General features: G+C 65.2%; 1 protein-coding gene across 4 annotated transcripts in view; it reads left to right on the top strand.

Moving 5' to 3' along the window:
* The window catches only part of SCUBE1 (signal peptide, CUB domain and EGF like domain containing 1), an 80,847-nt gene that overhangs the window by 42,546 nt on the left and 24,842 nt on the right, over positions 1–13,459 (top strand). For 2 of the 4 annotated variants that reach the window (XM_036425499.2, XM_036425498.2), the window contains exons 5-7: positions 3,997–4,122; positions 7,765–7,881; positions 10,250–10,339. The exons of 1 other annotated variant lie outside the window; for it this stretch is intronic. In XM_036425499.2, coding sequence (XP_036281392.1) covers positions 3,997–4,122; positions 7,765–7,881; positions 10,250–10,339 — 333 coding nt within the window. The remainder of the gene's footprint in view (positions 1–3,996; positions 4,123–7,764; positions 7,882–10,249; positions 10,340–13,459) is intronic. One more of the 4 variants, XM_036425501.2, reaches the window with a different exon arrangement.

Below are 13,459 nucleotides of genomic sequence, written 5' to 3'. Positions count from 1 at the left end.
GCCTGCCAGGGACCGGCTGATGCCACCCGGCACTCAGTCATGGAGATGATTGCAAAGAGCCTGGCACAGGTCCGGGCGCTGAAGAGCTCTGGGTCAGAGGAAGCCCCGTTTCCCAGGTGGGGCTGCCACTGGGGGTGCGGCTGGGGGTGTCTGGGGCAGCCAGGCCTGGGGTTTCCCGGAGGGTAATTTGGGCACAGGGTCTGATTTGGCTCTGGGACGGGCCCATCGCTGAGGCGCTCGGGCTGCTCTGTGCAGCGGCGGGAAAGCCGCCTCTCGCAGGTCTGGGAGGTCTGTTCTCTGGCCAGGCCTGGGCTGGGCTGGGCGCTCGGGAAGGAACCGGCGTGCTCCAGCCTCCGCAAGCGTGGGTGGGGGTTCTGGGGGCACAGAGTGGGCCGGGCGAGGAATGAGGTGCTCCAGAGAAGCTGGCGTTGGAGATGGGCTTGGGGAGCTGAATGCGGAAGTGTGGACGGAGCAGGAAGGCCGGGCTCCCATCACCGCGGGCAGTCCACGCAGAGAAGGGCACGGGGCTTCCCTGCTCCTCCCCCCGCACCAATGCCCGTCGCCTCCTTGGGAGCACAGGTCCCCCGCTGCCCCACTCCGAGTCCCTAGAAGGTGCCATTCTTTCCTCACCCGACTCTCCTCTGCACACCGGCAGAGCCGGGCAGGTGCTCCTGGGGCTGGAGGAGATGCACAGTGCCCAGCCTGCAGCCCAGAGCCACCTGCTTCCTCAGTGCCCCCGATCTGCCCCTCACTGCCCCTCGCCTCACTCCGCGGCACCTCAGCTTTGACCTCTTTCCGGCTCAGCGTTTTTCATTAAAGCACGCGGCACCGTGCTCTCCCCCAGTCCGTCCCGGGCCGTCCCTGTGCCTTTCCCGAGGCAGGCCCTCCGGGGGCTCTTCTCTCCGCCACCGCGGGAGTGTTCGTCTTCCCTGTAGCCTGGGCGGCCTGCTGGCTGGCCACTCCCGCCACCCCCACGGCCACTCCCACCACCCCCACGGCCACTCCCGCCACCCCCACGGCCACTCCCGCCACCCCACGGCCACTCCCGCCACCCCCACAGCCACTCCCGCCACCCCCACGGCCACTCCCGCCACCCCCACAGCCACTCCCGCCACCCCCACGGCCATTCCCGCCACCCCCACGGCCATTCCCGCCACCCCATGGCCATTCCCGCCACCCCCACGGCCATTCCCGCCACCCCCACGGCCACTCCCGCCACCCCACGGCCATTCCCGCCACCCCATGGCCATTCCCGCCACCCCCACAGCCACTCCCGCCACCCCCACAGCCACTCCCGCCACCCCCACAGCCACTCCCGCCACCCCCACGGCCATTCCCGCCACCCCATGGCCATTCCCGCCACCCCCACGGCCATTCTTTCCACCCCATGGCCATTCCTGCCACCCCCACGGCCACTCCCGCCACCCCCACGGCCACTCCCGCCACCCCCACGGCCACTCCCGCCACCCCCACGGCCACTCCCGCCACCCCCACGGCCACTCCCGCCACCCCCACGGCCACTCCCGCCACCCCCACGGCCATTCCCGCCACCCCATGGCCATTCCCGCCACCCCCACGGCCATTCCCGCCACCCCATGGCCATTCCCGCCACCCCCACGGCCACTCCCGCCACCCCCACAGCCACTCCCGCCACCCCCACGGCCACTCCCGCCACCCCCACGGCCACTCCCGCCACCCCCACGGCCACTCCCGCCACCCCCACGGCCACTCCCGCCACCCCACGGCCACTCCCGCCACCCCCACGGCCACTCCACCACCCCCACGCACTCCACCCCCCACGGCCACTCCCACCACCCCCACGGCCACTCCCACCACCCCCACGGCCACTCCCACCACCCCCACGGCCACTCCCGCCACCCCCACGGCCACTCCCGCCACCCCCACGGCCACAGCCTCTCTGGGCTGCAGAAGTCTCTGTTGATGGGTGGGAGCTGGGGAGGCAGGGGCAGAGCAAGTAGTTGTTCTTTCCTCCCTGCTCTCTGTTCCCCTTGCCTTCCCTTCCCGGGTGTAAAGGACTCGGATACAGAAAGTGATGTTATGATGAAGTCGCCATAGCAACGACCCTTGGCGGGCACGTACTCCGGCTTTGTCACCCTGGGGCAGACAGTGCGGCCCTGCTCAGACGCGGCTGTGAACTTTGCTCTGCGGAACGCCACGTTCACACTGTCAGGGGCAGGCAGATCCTGCCACCATTGAACTCTGCACCTTCCGGGGGGGTGTCATGCTGGGAGGCGTTTGGGACAGACCTGGAGAAGATGGGGTAGAGATGGGGAAGGGCAGCCAGGCCTGTCACGGGGCCCACAGGAGGAAGCACTGGGCACTCGGGAGAGGACGGCGCTGCCAAGGCCGTGGCTCTGCCTCTCACACATGTGGCCCGGGCACATCTCTCTCCCCCCTCAGCCAACCTCCCTGTGCTTGTTTGTGACATGGCCTGGCAGTGCCCACCCACAGGCTCATGGTGAGGGTGGTTACACTGAAGTATAGGCAGAGCCCACGTCCCCGTGTCACATCTGGACCCTCATAGAAAGGGGCTCGGAGACGTGTCCTAAATCCAGCCTCCTCGGTTCCCATCCCCTCAGGCTCCTTCCTCTCTCTCACCGTGATCCCCCAGCCTCCGCCTGCTTCTGGCCTGCAGTGTGCCTGCTTCCCTGCAGCGAGCGTCCAGCACTCTGGCCTGTTTACCATTTTCCCGCCCCCCTCCCCCCTGCCAAGGAGGAGTCCCTCCAGTCCTCGCCTCGCCCTGAGCTGCCTCCGTGGCCAGAGCAAGGAGTGCACCTGCATGAGCGCTGAGGCAGGTCCTGTGACCCCGCGTTTACAGGTGGGAGTTAGAGCTCAGAGGGGTGACATGACGGCCTGGGTCCCGCAGCAGCTGGCAGAGCCTGAATCAGAAGCTGGCGGGGTCGCGGCTAAGCATCTGTCTCCTGGCTCGCCGCCCATCCTGGGCACCAGCGAGACACTCGGCCCGAGTTTGCAGGACATAATTGGGTTTGGAGGGCTGGATCCAATTAGGTTTGACCTGGCAGGCAGCCCGGCCAGGCTGGCCCCGGGCCCTGAAGGCCGGATTGCTGGGGAGCACTCTGGCCCAGGGCGGCTCACATGACATCTCCTCAGGAAGCAGGTGCCTCCGGAAGCGCTCAGGCCCCTGGCGAGTCCCCCAAGTGGGCGAAAGCGGAGCGATTCTAAAGCTGAACCCTCAATAGTGTCCCACGTCTGGGCCAGTGCGCTCCCCAGGGCCAGGTTTATGTTGTGAAGATGGGGGATTATGGGGGGGCTTGTGAGCTGTGGCCCCCCACTGGGACTGGAGGTCCCGGCTCAGGGAGGAGCACAGCCCTGCTCGGGGGCATCAGTCTCCTGTGCCGCCCTGGGGTGCCCTGAGGGTTAACTTGGAGGGGGGGCAGGAGCATCGCCCGGAGTGGGAAGGTCTGCGGAGCTGGGGGGTGGCGGCAGGACAGGGCTTGTGTCCGAGAAGGCGGGAGTGGTGGGCACTTGGGGGATGGTTACAGCCGTGGAGTACATGTGAAGCGGCGGGCGTCCACTCTGGGGAGAAGCTGACACTCCAGCTTCCTGTACATGTGTGGCTCCCCCTGACCCACTGATGATGGTCAGGGATGCTGCCCCGCCACCACCCACTGACCAGACCTCACAGGGCCGAGTCTCGGAGCCCCGCGAGGTACCGGGTGTCTGAGCGGCCCAGGGAGCCCGTCCTGAAAGCCTCTTGGAGGCGGGGAGCCTGCCTGACGGAGCCCCCTGCCTGCAGGCTGCCCTCTCCCCGGCTCCCAGGAGCAGGCACGGCTCAGGGCCCTGTGGTGCCTGGTGCCTGCCCCATCTGGGTCCTTGGTTTGTCCCCAGAGGCCCCCTTCTGGAGCTTAGGACATTCCATGTGATCATGACGTTTCATGGGCGGTCTCTTCTCAGCCTGACGTTTTCTCTCTCTCTCCTCTGTTCCCTAACCCTCTCTCGTCTGTCTCTTCCCAGAGGGTATGAACTGCATGAACAAAGACCATGGCTGTGCCCACATCTGCCGGGAGACACCCAAAGGTGGGGTGGCTTGCGACTGCAGGCCCGGCTTTGACCTTGCCCCAAACCAGAAGGACTGCACACGTAGGTAGATGGAGGGAAATGGGTCCGACATCCCCACACGTCTCCTGTCGTTGCTTTGGGGGCGGGGGGGTCAGTCCAGTCCCCTGGAGATTGCCCGGGGAGGGCTCTCAGCCCCTGGGGGAGGAGGAGGCAGGGCCCCTGAAGTGATCTGGGGAGCACGAGGGACGGGGCCATGTGTTCCCACCTGGCATCTCACCACCCACACAGCCAAGCTGGGCTGGGTCTTACCCAGGGCCCTGCATGGTGGCCCTGCCAGGGTCTCCTACACCCCCATCCTCCCCCCGGACCCCAGAGGCCCACCGCCCTGAGCCTTCACTCTTCGGCGGGAATGGAGGACAAGACACAGGGGTGGACAAGCCCGGGTTCTGGCAGGCAGCCTCAGTGGCAGGATATCAGAGCAGGAGAGGAGCTTGGTTCTGGAGGGTCCCAGAACCTTATTCCAGGATCTAAGGTCAGAACCCGCAGTGCCCCCTGCAAGGCCCAGGTACATGGTGCCACCCTGGAGACCCGGATGAGTGAGGCCTCTGGCCAGGGGGCCGTTTCAGGACAGCTCGGAGGTCAGCCTGCGGTGCCCAAGTGAAACGCAGCCTTTCCTGGGGCCCCCCAGCTCCCCAAGAGGAGTAGCACAGTGGCCTGCCACACTCAGCTAGTCCTCAAAGCCTGGCCCTCAACTGCGGGGTGTGGGGGAGGAGGCCTCTGCTCCTGGGGCAGCTGGCCCCCAGACCACTGTAATGTTCGCCCCGGGCCTGCAGAGAGGGGCGGCTGGTGGAGCATGCCCAGTTCTGGCGCAGGCAGGTGCTCCACACCAGACCCCCCTCTGATGCAGGACGTGGTGTGGAGGAGCCCAGATCCGACTCCCCAGAGGGAAGTGGGGGCCTGAGCCTGACAGCCCATAAGGAAATGGCCTCACTTTCCGCCTTCATTCTGCGGAGAGGACCGGGCCCTTGTGGGCACCATCCTCTGTCACTGTGGTTCTCTCAGACCCTCCACTCTCCCGGGGGTGCCAGGCACACCCTCCCACCTCACGCTCTCCTCCGGCGGTGACTCAGGTCCGGGCCCCGCGTGCAGTGGGCACAGCCCTGTCTCCCGGGAGCTCGCCCTCCAGCCCCCGCTCAGGGCTCAGGGTGAAGACGCTGCCTTCTGCCCCGGGGCGGCCCGGGAAGTGGGCGAGCCCTCCTCTTCCCGGTCCCTCCTGGGGGTCCGAGACAGACACTGCTGTCCCCAAGGGTAGTAGGCACTCGGGGGCGTGCCCCCTCCAGCCCAGGCCTGGCCAGGCCTCCCGTCTCTGCACCAGGGACATGCCTTTAGCCGCGGAGAGACCTGCTGCCGCCTCGCAGACCCAGACCCAAAGCTGAGTAAGCCCAGCCGTCCGGCCCTCCGCCGGCGACCCAGCTTCCGGAGGACCAAGGCCCGGCAGCACACGTGGAGGCCGCAGCTTGTGGGCAGGCGGGACCAGGGGAAAGCACCTTCCTGCAGTGAGAGACGCTGCTCTGGCCAAGCCCTGAGGCAGCGCCGGGGAGGGTGCTGCAAGCCGCGGAAGAAGGCCGGGCTGCCCAGCGCTGCCTCGCTCTGAAATTCCATCGGACAAGAGCAGCGAGGGCACACCTTCCTCAGGGAGCAGCTCCCGTGGCCGGCCTGGGCCGTGTCGGGGAAAGCAGGAGCCTGCGTGAGGCTAGGACTCCCGGCCCCGCCCCGCAGAGAAGAGCCGAGCCCTTGCCCGGAGCGTTTGCAGGTGGAAGAAACAGCATTTTGTGGCCACGATGGCAGGTCAGCGTCAAGTTTGCGATGACCTTGAGGTCACTGGAGTCCAGGAAATTCCAGCTCTGGCATCGGGTCGGGAGGTGAGGCCTGGCCCAGCCTCCACGGACCAGCAGGACCACGGGGGCCCTGCACCCCTCCAGAGCCCAGGACCCCTCCAGGGCCAAGGGCGGCATTCCCCATTCTCGGTCTTCCCAGAGCTCCAGGCTCCGGGACTTACTTCCGTGTGAGCTGCAGGCTCTCCGGGGTCACAGCTCGGCCTGGGCCCGTGTGGAAGGAGCGAGGAGCCCTGAGTGTGGCCCTCCCCTGAGTGGCCTCAGACAGGCGTGTCCTCACGTCCAGGGCATGGCTCACGTCCTGCACCCAGAGCTGGGGAAGAGCGAACCGCAGAGCTGACGCCCGCGCTGCAGCCGGCCTTTTTCAGCTGAAAAGCATGAGTGTCTCACCCAAATCCAAGCTCCACGGGGTCTCCCTCCCCTGGAACCCACGCTTAGCCACCACGGCTGGAACCCTGGGCTTCCAGCCACTCTTCCGGGGCCGGAGAGGAGCTGTGTCAGGGATGGGAGAGGCTGACCGTGCACCGCCTGGCTCCCGCAGAGAAGGGGCCTGCGGACTGTGCCCGAAGCCCCAGCTGAGCCCGTGAAGGGTCACCCGGAAGTGGCTCCCTCCTTCAGGGGGACCTCAGCTCCCCGCGGAAGAGTGGCCTGGCCTGCCGGGCCCTCTGGGAGACTGGAACCACCTCTGCGTCTCCCCGGCGCCATCACTGGGGACAGGCGCTCGTGGGGAAGAGGCCGGCCTGGATCGGGGCTGCAGAACTCGGCTCCTTCACCGGGGCCTCGCCACCGCACGACCCCCCGGACCAGCGCTGCGCATGGGTCACCCTGACAGAGGTCACAGGTTCAGACTGCCAATTCGGAATGTTGGGCCCCTCTGACGGTGGCTGGTCAATATTAATTTTGGTATATCTGATCTTCATTAGGGTTTTGCCAAGCGAATTAAAAGTTCAGGTAAAACTCGGGACAATTGGCTAAGGATCCGAGAAGATGCCCTGTCCTCGGGGCCTGGCGTGGCGGGCAATAGGCACCTGTGGTCTGGATGCAGAGCTAAGCAGGGGAGGCAGCCCTGCCCGCCCTCAAAGGGACAGCAGCATGTTCCTTTCAATAAACTTGACTTTGTCGTCTTTCCTACACAGACTGGCTCCTTTTTGTTCGGCTGGGACATTCCAAGATTCTGGCTGGAGGATACCAGCCCCTCCGGGCCCTGGGCAGTGCGAACTGTGTCACATGTCCAAGTCCAAGGTCATTTCCAAATGCACCTGAGTGACTCTAACTGGCATGCATTCTGTCCATTTGGACATGGCCTTGGGGGGCTAGGGCTTTGAGGGGTGGGGTTTGAGATGGCTGCTGGGACTTGGAGAGAACAGGCACCCAGGGGGACGCCCTCCCACACACCCAGAGCATAAGCCAAGGAAAGGAGGCTCTCGGGGGTCATGGGAATGAGTGTCCCCTCTCCCCACATGCACCCCCCACCTCAGAATAGGCCTGGATGACAGACATTTGCCCCGTGGAGTCAGGCTCCAGTGTCTTCGGCGGCCCAGGATCCAATTGTCCGGCTCCTCCCTTTACTCACACTGCCTGAGTGATCAGCGGTGTGCCCCTCTGCTCAGAGCCCGGGGCACCCCGTCCCGCCCGGGACCTCCGGGGAACGAGCAGTTCCAGCCAAGACCACGAGGGCTGAGGGCAGGGGAGGTGGTCCTATGCGCTGAGTGTCTCATGCCCTCCGCTCCCCACCCTTCACCCCTTCACAGAAACCATCAACCCAGAGACTCTAACCGTTCTTGTCGTTCTGTTTACACATACGTCTCCGCACTCTGGGCCTAACTAGTGACCTGTAACTATGGGAACGGAGGCTGCCAGCACAGCTGTGAGGACACAGACACAGGCCCCCTGTGCGGCTGCCACCAGAAGTACGCCCTCCACTCGGACGGTCGGACGTGCATCGGTAAGTAGGCGCCTTTGCTGCACTGGCACCCCAGCGCCCCCTGGAAGGCGCCGTGTGGCCCTGACGTCAGCCAGCACCCCCTTGTCCCATTTCCAAGGAAGGAAGCTTAAGGGAAGCCAGGAAAAGTGTGCCCCACGCAGTGAGGGGCAGCGCCTGTGGAGGCGCCTCTGCCGGGGATCACGCTGGGCGCCCTGCAGGTCCTCCTCCTGGGGAGCGGCCCTCGGGGGTGGTCTGCGGGAAGGGAAGGTGTGTGCCCAGGTGGCAGCTCCAGTCTGAGCACAGGGCTCCCGCCCGCCCTCCTGTGGAGACGTGCAGGCTCAGCGGCCTCCTCACAGCCGGTCAGAGCTGCTAAGTCCTCATCCCAAGCTCCCCTGGGCCAGGATGCCCGGGGTCTCTGCTGCTCGCCCTCCCCCTGCTCCTGGGAGCTGTGGCCGGACTCCCTCACCCACCTGGAGAGGCCCTTCTCAGCGATGCCCCACCCGGCACCTCCCGGCTACCCGGGGTCTCCATGGGAGTCTGGGTCCGCTCCTTCCTCCGGCCCTCAGCTCCCCGGAAGCTTGAGTGTTGGGAGTACCCCTGCCCTGATCTCCAGGAGGTTCCTGCCTGCTCCACAATAGAAACTCTTAACTGAGAAAAAGAATGTCAAGGTTGATGTCCATCCGCCTTCATTCTCTTTCTTTCTCTTCAGTGCTGGCGAGCTTTAGAAGTCCGTTACCGTGGTTATGTTTTTGTTGCTCTTTAAAAAAAAAAAAAACATTCGTATGATCTGACGGGGTAGATATTTCTTAAGGGACTTTTAAGTAACAAAAATAGTGGGTGGCAAGCAGGCAAAGCCATGCCACCCAGAGGTCCCCTGTGACTCTGGTCCCTGGTCCCTGAGAGTGAGGTCGGGGCGGGAGGCAGAGGCGGGGGAGGGGGGGGGGAGGTAGGGTCCCATCCTAGTCCCTGGCTGTGTCCCAGGTGCTGCTGCCATGCGGTTCTCCCTCCCTCCGTGTGGTCCCTCCTCTCCCACAGCCGTTTTTAGTTCCGTTTCATCTCATCCCTCCTGCTTTCCTGGTGATGGTCCCTGATTGCCTGTCTTGTCTGACAACTGACGTTCATTAATTACTTTCAGAGCCAAAAGCCAAACCAAACCAAATTCAAAGCAAAATCCAGCCTCAGACCAGTGTCTCCATTGCAGCCTGATCCCATCTAGACCCTCCTCTCGCCCTGTCTCTGCCGCCCCCCCACACCCCACCCTTCCCTGTCTCGTCTTCTGGGGTCTCCCTCGGTGTTAGCCTCTGCGGGGAGCCGCCTCTGCCGGCTGCTGGGCCAGCGCAAACAGCTGCCGGCCAGACCCCTACGCGGGCTCGGCTAACACATCTCGTCTTTGTCCACCCGACTCCTCCTTCCTTACTTTTATCTTGTAGTGTCTGCTGCATGCAGCCCCCGCTGGGAGCTCTCGCTAACTTCCCTGGCCCTCTTTCCCGCCCCTCCCCTTCGAGTCCTTGCCCAGACCCTGCTCCTGGCCATGCTCCCTGCTGGCCAGGAAGCCCTCCCGCCGCTGCTCCCGCTCCTGAGGTCCCCCCCCCCCCCGAGCAAGCCCCGGCTCTGCCCACCTCCCACCGAGCAGCGGACCCAGCCAACCTCCTGCCCTTGGCGGGGCTCCTGCCCAGCCTCACGGGCTCTGCACGCTCCTACCCTGACTACCGTCTTCACAGCCCTCCCCCCCGCAGCCCTGAGCTGTCACTCCGTCCTCTAGAGACAAGCAGGCAACCAGTGCTGCCCCGACCGATTGATCCCTGATTTCTGTGTGTTCGATTGGGTCATTGCTGTGTGTGTGTGTGTGTGTGTGTGTGTGTGTACATGCCTGTGTGTGCGCATGCGCGTGCGTGCTTCTGTGTGTTTTGTTCTTAGTTTTGCATGAGCGTTTGCACTCTCTCCCGCCCTGGAGATAGAGTAATTGCTGTTCAGACGCAGCCATCACCGGACCTTGCAGCCCTGTCCCCTTGTCCTGTGCTTGCCCTGTGCCTGCCTCCAGCCCATGCCAGGCCGTCTAACTGCTGTCTGCGTGGGCTCTGCGGGGTGCCGTCTGCCTCTGTGGCCCCCGCAGATGCATCCTGTCTGCTCTGACCTCAGCTGCCTCCTGTATGTGCGTGTGGGCTCTGTGACCCACCGTGTCCCTTTGTGGTCACCCCCGTTCTTCACACCCCCTGCCCTGCCCTGCCCTGCTGCCCCGAACACCCACCAAGGGGCCTGGGTAGCCCGTGGCGAGGACGCCGCGCCGGCCCGCATGTGCTGGCTGTGTGCGCCCCGCGGAAGGCTGTGGGCGCGGGAAGCGGCTGTCACTAACCGGTGGCTCCATGTTTGTCCCTTACTTGTGTTTTAGAGAAGGATGAGGCTGCAATTGAGCGCTCTCAGTTCAATGCCACGTCAGTAGCTGATGTGGACAAGCGGGTGAAACGGCGGCTCCTCATGGGTAACTTTTCTCCACTTCCTTTTGTCCTCGCACCTTTGCACGTGTGCTCATGTGTGGTATGTGCTGGCGTGCAGGGGTCTGCGTGGTGCTGGCGTGTCGGGCTATGTGTGTGCAGGCCTAAGGGGTGTGTGTGTGGGCTGCCCACATGTGTGGGGTCACGCGTGCCATGTGTGAGTGTGGGGGGCTCCACTCCAGATATGAACCCACTTTTTCCTCTTTAAAATTTTGCCCTTCATCAAACCCGTGTATCCCTTTGTGTGTTTGTGGCAGACCCCAGAGCCACGTCAGGTGGCCTCTGCGTGTGCGGAGCAGTCCATGCCGGTTGGCAGTCAGGGCCCCGGGACAGCACAGTGCGGGCGCAGGGAGGGCATGTGTGTAGGACAGGCTTGCGGGCGGCCTGGTGGTCCTCACAGGCCCTTCCCTCCGGAGAAAAGCCACGTCTGGGTTCAGGCGGGGCCATGGGGCATCCCTCCCGCGCTGCTCACTGCATAATTGGGAGATTTGCCCCCGGAGAGGGGGGACTGGTGAGGTCACCTGCAGGCCTCACTCAGCACCGCCTGCCCCCCCCCCACTTTGTGAGTAGCCCCACCTGCTGGGCACCAGCCTTGGCCGCTCCTCCATGGGAACCCCAGCACCTCGTGTAGGGGAGACCACACATGTCCCCTTCCCTCTGAGCACTGCTCCTGGGCCGGACCCAGACTCCAGGAGGTGCCCTGGACACTGCGCCCCTCAGGGCAGTGGGGGGGGGGTGATTGCCCCCCACTAAGCCCAGCCCCCACAGCGGGGAAGTCGCCTCCTTCCTCATCCATGCGCGGGCGGTGCTGCAGCTCCGGCCGGCGGCGCCCTCTGCGGGGCCCCGGGAGCGCGGCTGCGGGTCGCTGGGCGGCGCCCTCTGCTGGGCCCCGGGATCGGGGCTGCGGGTCGCTGGGCGGCCACCGCCTTCCCAGGGCACTGACAGGGCACACCGGCCGGGGCCTGGGCCAGGGCGGCCAGGCAGTGCGTTTCCGTGTCTCAGGTGAGGAAACAGGCTCGCTGGGTGCCCTGGCCGCCCACGGGCACGCTGCCCTGCGCTCAGCCCAGCGCGCTGGCATGGGGTCATCCTCCTTGTTACGGGGCCAGGGGTCAGGGCTGGAGAGGTCACCCTGTCTCACCATCGTGTGAACCCCCAGGGGCCCAGGGGCCAGGGAGGAGGGTAGGGCCCCGGGAGGGAGGCGCCCCGTGTGCTGGGAGTGGTGCTCTGAGAAGCAGAGGGGCTGGCTGGGGGTGTCTGTGAACCCTGAAGCCCGTGGCAGGAAGCCCTGCTTCTAGGCGGGACATGGGCTGGCAGGGCCCGGGACTCGCCTCCGGGCACAGGCAGGTGGCTAGCTCAGGCGGAAGCCGCTCTCTGCAGGCTCTCTGGACGGCGCTGTCTTGTCGACTTGGGCCACCTGGGCTGGGTTGGGCTGGGCTGGGCAGGGCTGGGCAGGGCTGGGCTGGCCTGGGAAGGGCTGGGAAGGGCACAGATAGGCGTGTGATCACATGTCCGTGTTCCGGCACCGTGAGGGCACCGTCAGTGTGGCTGACTGGACACAAGGCTCAGAGAGGCGATCTTCCTGGGGCTGCTTCTCACAAGCCAGAAGCTGGGACCCTGCCCCTCCCTCCCGAGGACTCCCTCCTGAGGGCACCCGTGTCTGCCCTCAGCACCCCTGCACTCAGTGGGCAGAGTGGAGGCAGGGCCCGGAGGCAGGGAGAGGGCTTGCTCCTGCTTCTGCTCCTGCTTTACCACAAACCTGGGTCCAGGCACACGGCTCCCCTGGGCACCAGGCTGAGGACGGCGCCAGCGCCAGCGCCGCATGCTCACCAGGATGCACCCCTAGGGTAGGTGCGGGGTGCACCTGCCCAGGAGCCTGTGTGTGGAGTTGGGTCCGGGGGACATGCTGGTGGCTGTTGTGAGAGTGACGTGGGGGTGGGGGACTGTGGGAGAAGACAGGGCAGTGGTGGAGGCCAGGACTGAAGCCCTGAGAGGGGGATGGGTCTGCGTGGGGGGTGGGTCCAAGGGTAGGAGGTGAGCAGACTCCGTGAGGAAGGCAAGGTCCCAGTCCTGTCTCCCTGCAGAGCCTTGACCTCTGAGGCCTAGGGCAGGGTCAGGTTCGTCTCTAGCTCCTCTGTGCCCAGCACCAGCGTGTCGCTGCCAGTCTGTTGGTTGGACAGAGGAGTGAACCCACCGACTGCCCATGGGGCTGGGGCCTCTGAGCCCGGGTGTTAGGCCTGGCTCCCGGCCCCGAGCAGGGCCTGGGAACTGGCTAAGACTCCGCAGGCACGGGTTCTGGGAAACGGCACCACAGCGGCACATGCACAGCCATGGCAGTTCACACAGCACTGCCAGGCCACCTTCTGCCTGGGCCTTGCATGAAGCCTGCAGGGGGCAGAGATCAGCTGACAGTTGTTCATGTGGAAAACAGCACAGTAATTAGTAATAACACGAGTAAACCTTCACACGCTCACCTGTGAGCCGACTTGCCCGCCCTGGCTTTCCGTCTCCACGTCCTCAGGACACGCAGACTCCGGAAGGCAGGGCCTGGCCACACTCACGGGCTGGAGGAGGGACCGCTGGAGGCCGGGAAGGCCAAGGCGGGCACTGGAGGCTGGGCCCCGGGGCAGCAGTAAGAGCAGATGTGGAGGAAGGTGGCAGGGGCCTCTCGGTGGGGCCTGGGGACAGATGTAGCATTGATGACAATGGGGGCCCTGCAGCAGGATGGAGGCCAGTGCATACTTGGGCGATGGGGGTTCTGGGGCTGCGGCCAGTGGAGACTGAGGCCATCAGGTGGGCTGGTGTTAGTCCAGCAGGTCCCACCTGCTCTGCCACTTCCTGGCAGCACAGCCCTGGTGCCCCATTCCTACCAGGAAGGGGAGGGCGCTCTGCATGTCCCTACCAGGAAGATAGAGGGCGCTCTGCATGTCCCTGCCAGGAATGTAGAGGGCGCTCTGTACCTCCCTACCAGGAAAGAGAGGGTGAGCAGCCTCTCGCAGAGCTGCTGTGAGCCTGGGGGATGGAGGCCTGGAAGGCTGAGACGGGCCTGTTGTAAGTGACCCACCATAATGAGCTGTGGGAAGGGGTGGTCAACCCCGAGCCCCTGGCTT

This window comes from Pipistrellus kuhlii, unplaced genomic scaffold (assembly GCF_014108245.1).
Source record: "Pipistrellus kuhlii isolate mPipKuh1 unplaced genomic scaffold, mPipKuh1.p scaffold_m20_p_81, whole genome shotgun sequence".
In the NCBI taxonomy this organism is placed as follows: domain Eukaryota; kingdom Metazoa; phylum Chordata; class Mammalia; order Chiroptera; family Vespertilionidae; genus Pipistrellus; species Pipistrellus kuhlii.
This window is presented reverse-complemented; position numbering and strand designations above follow the sequence as displayed.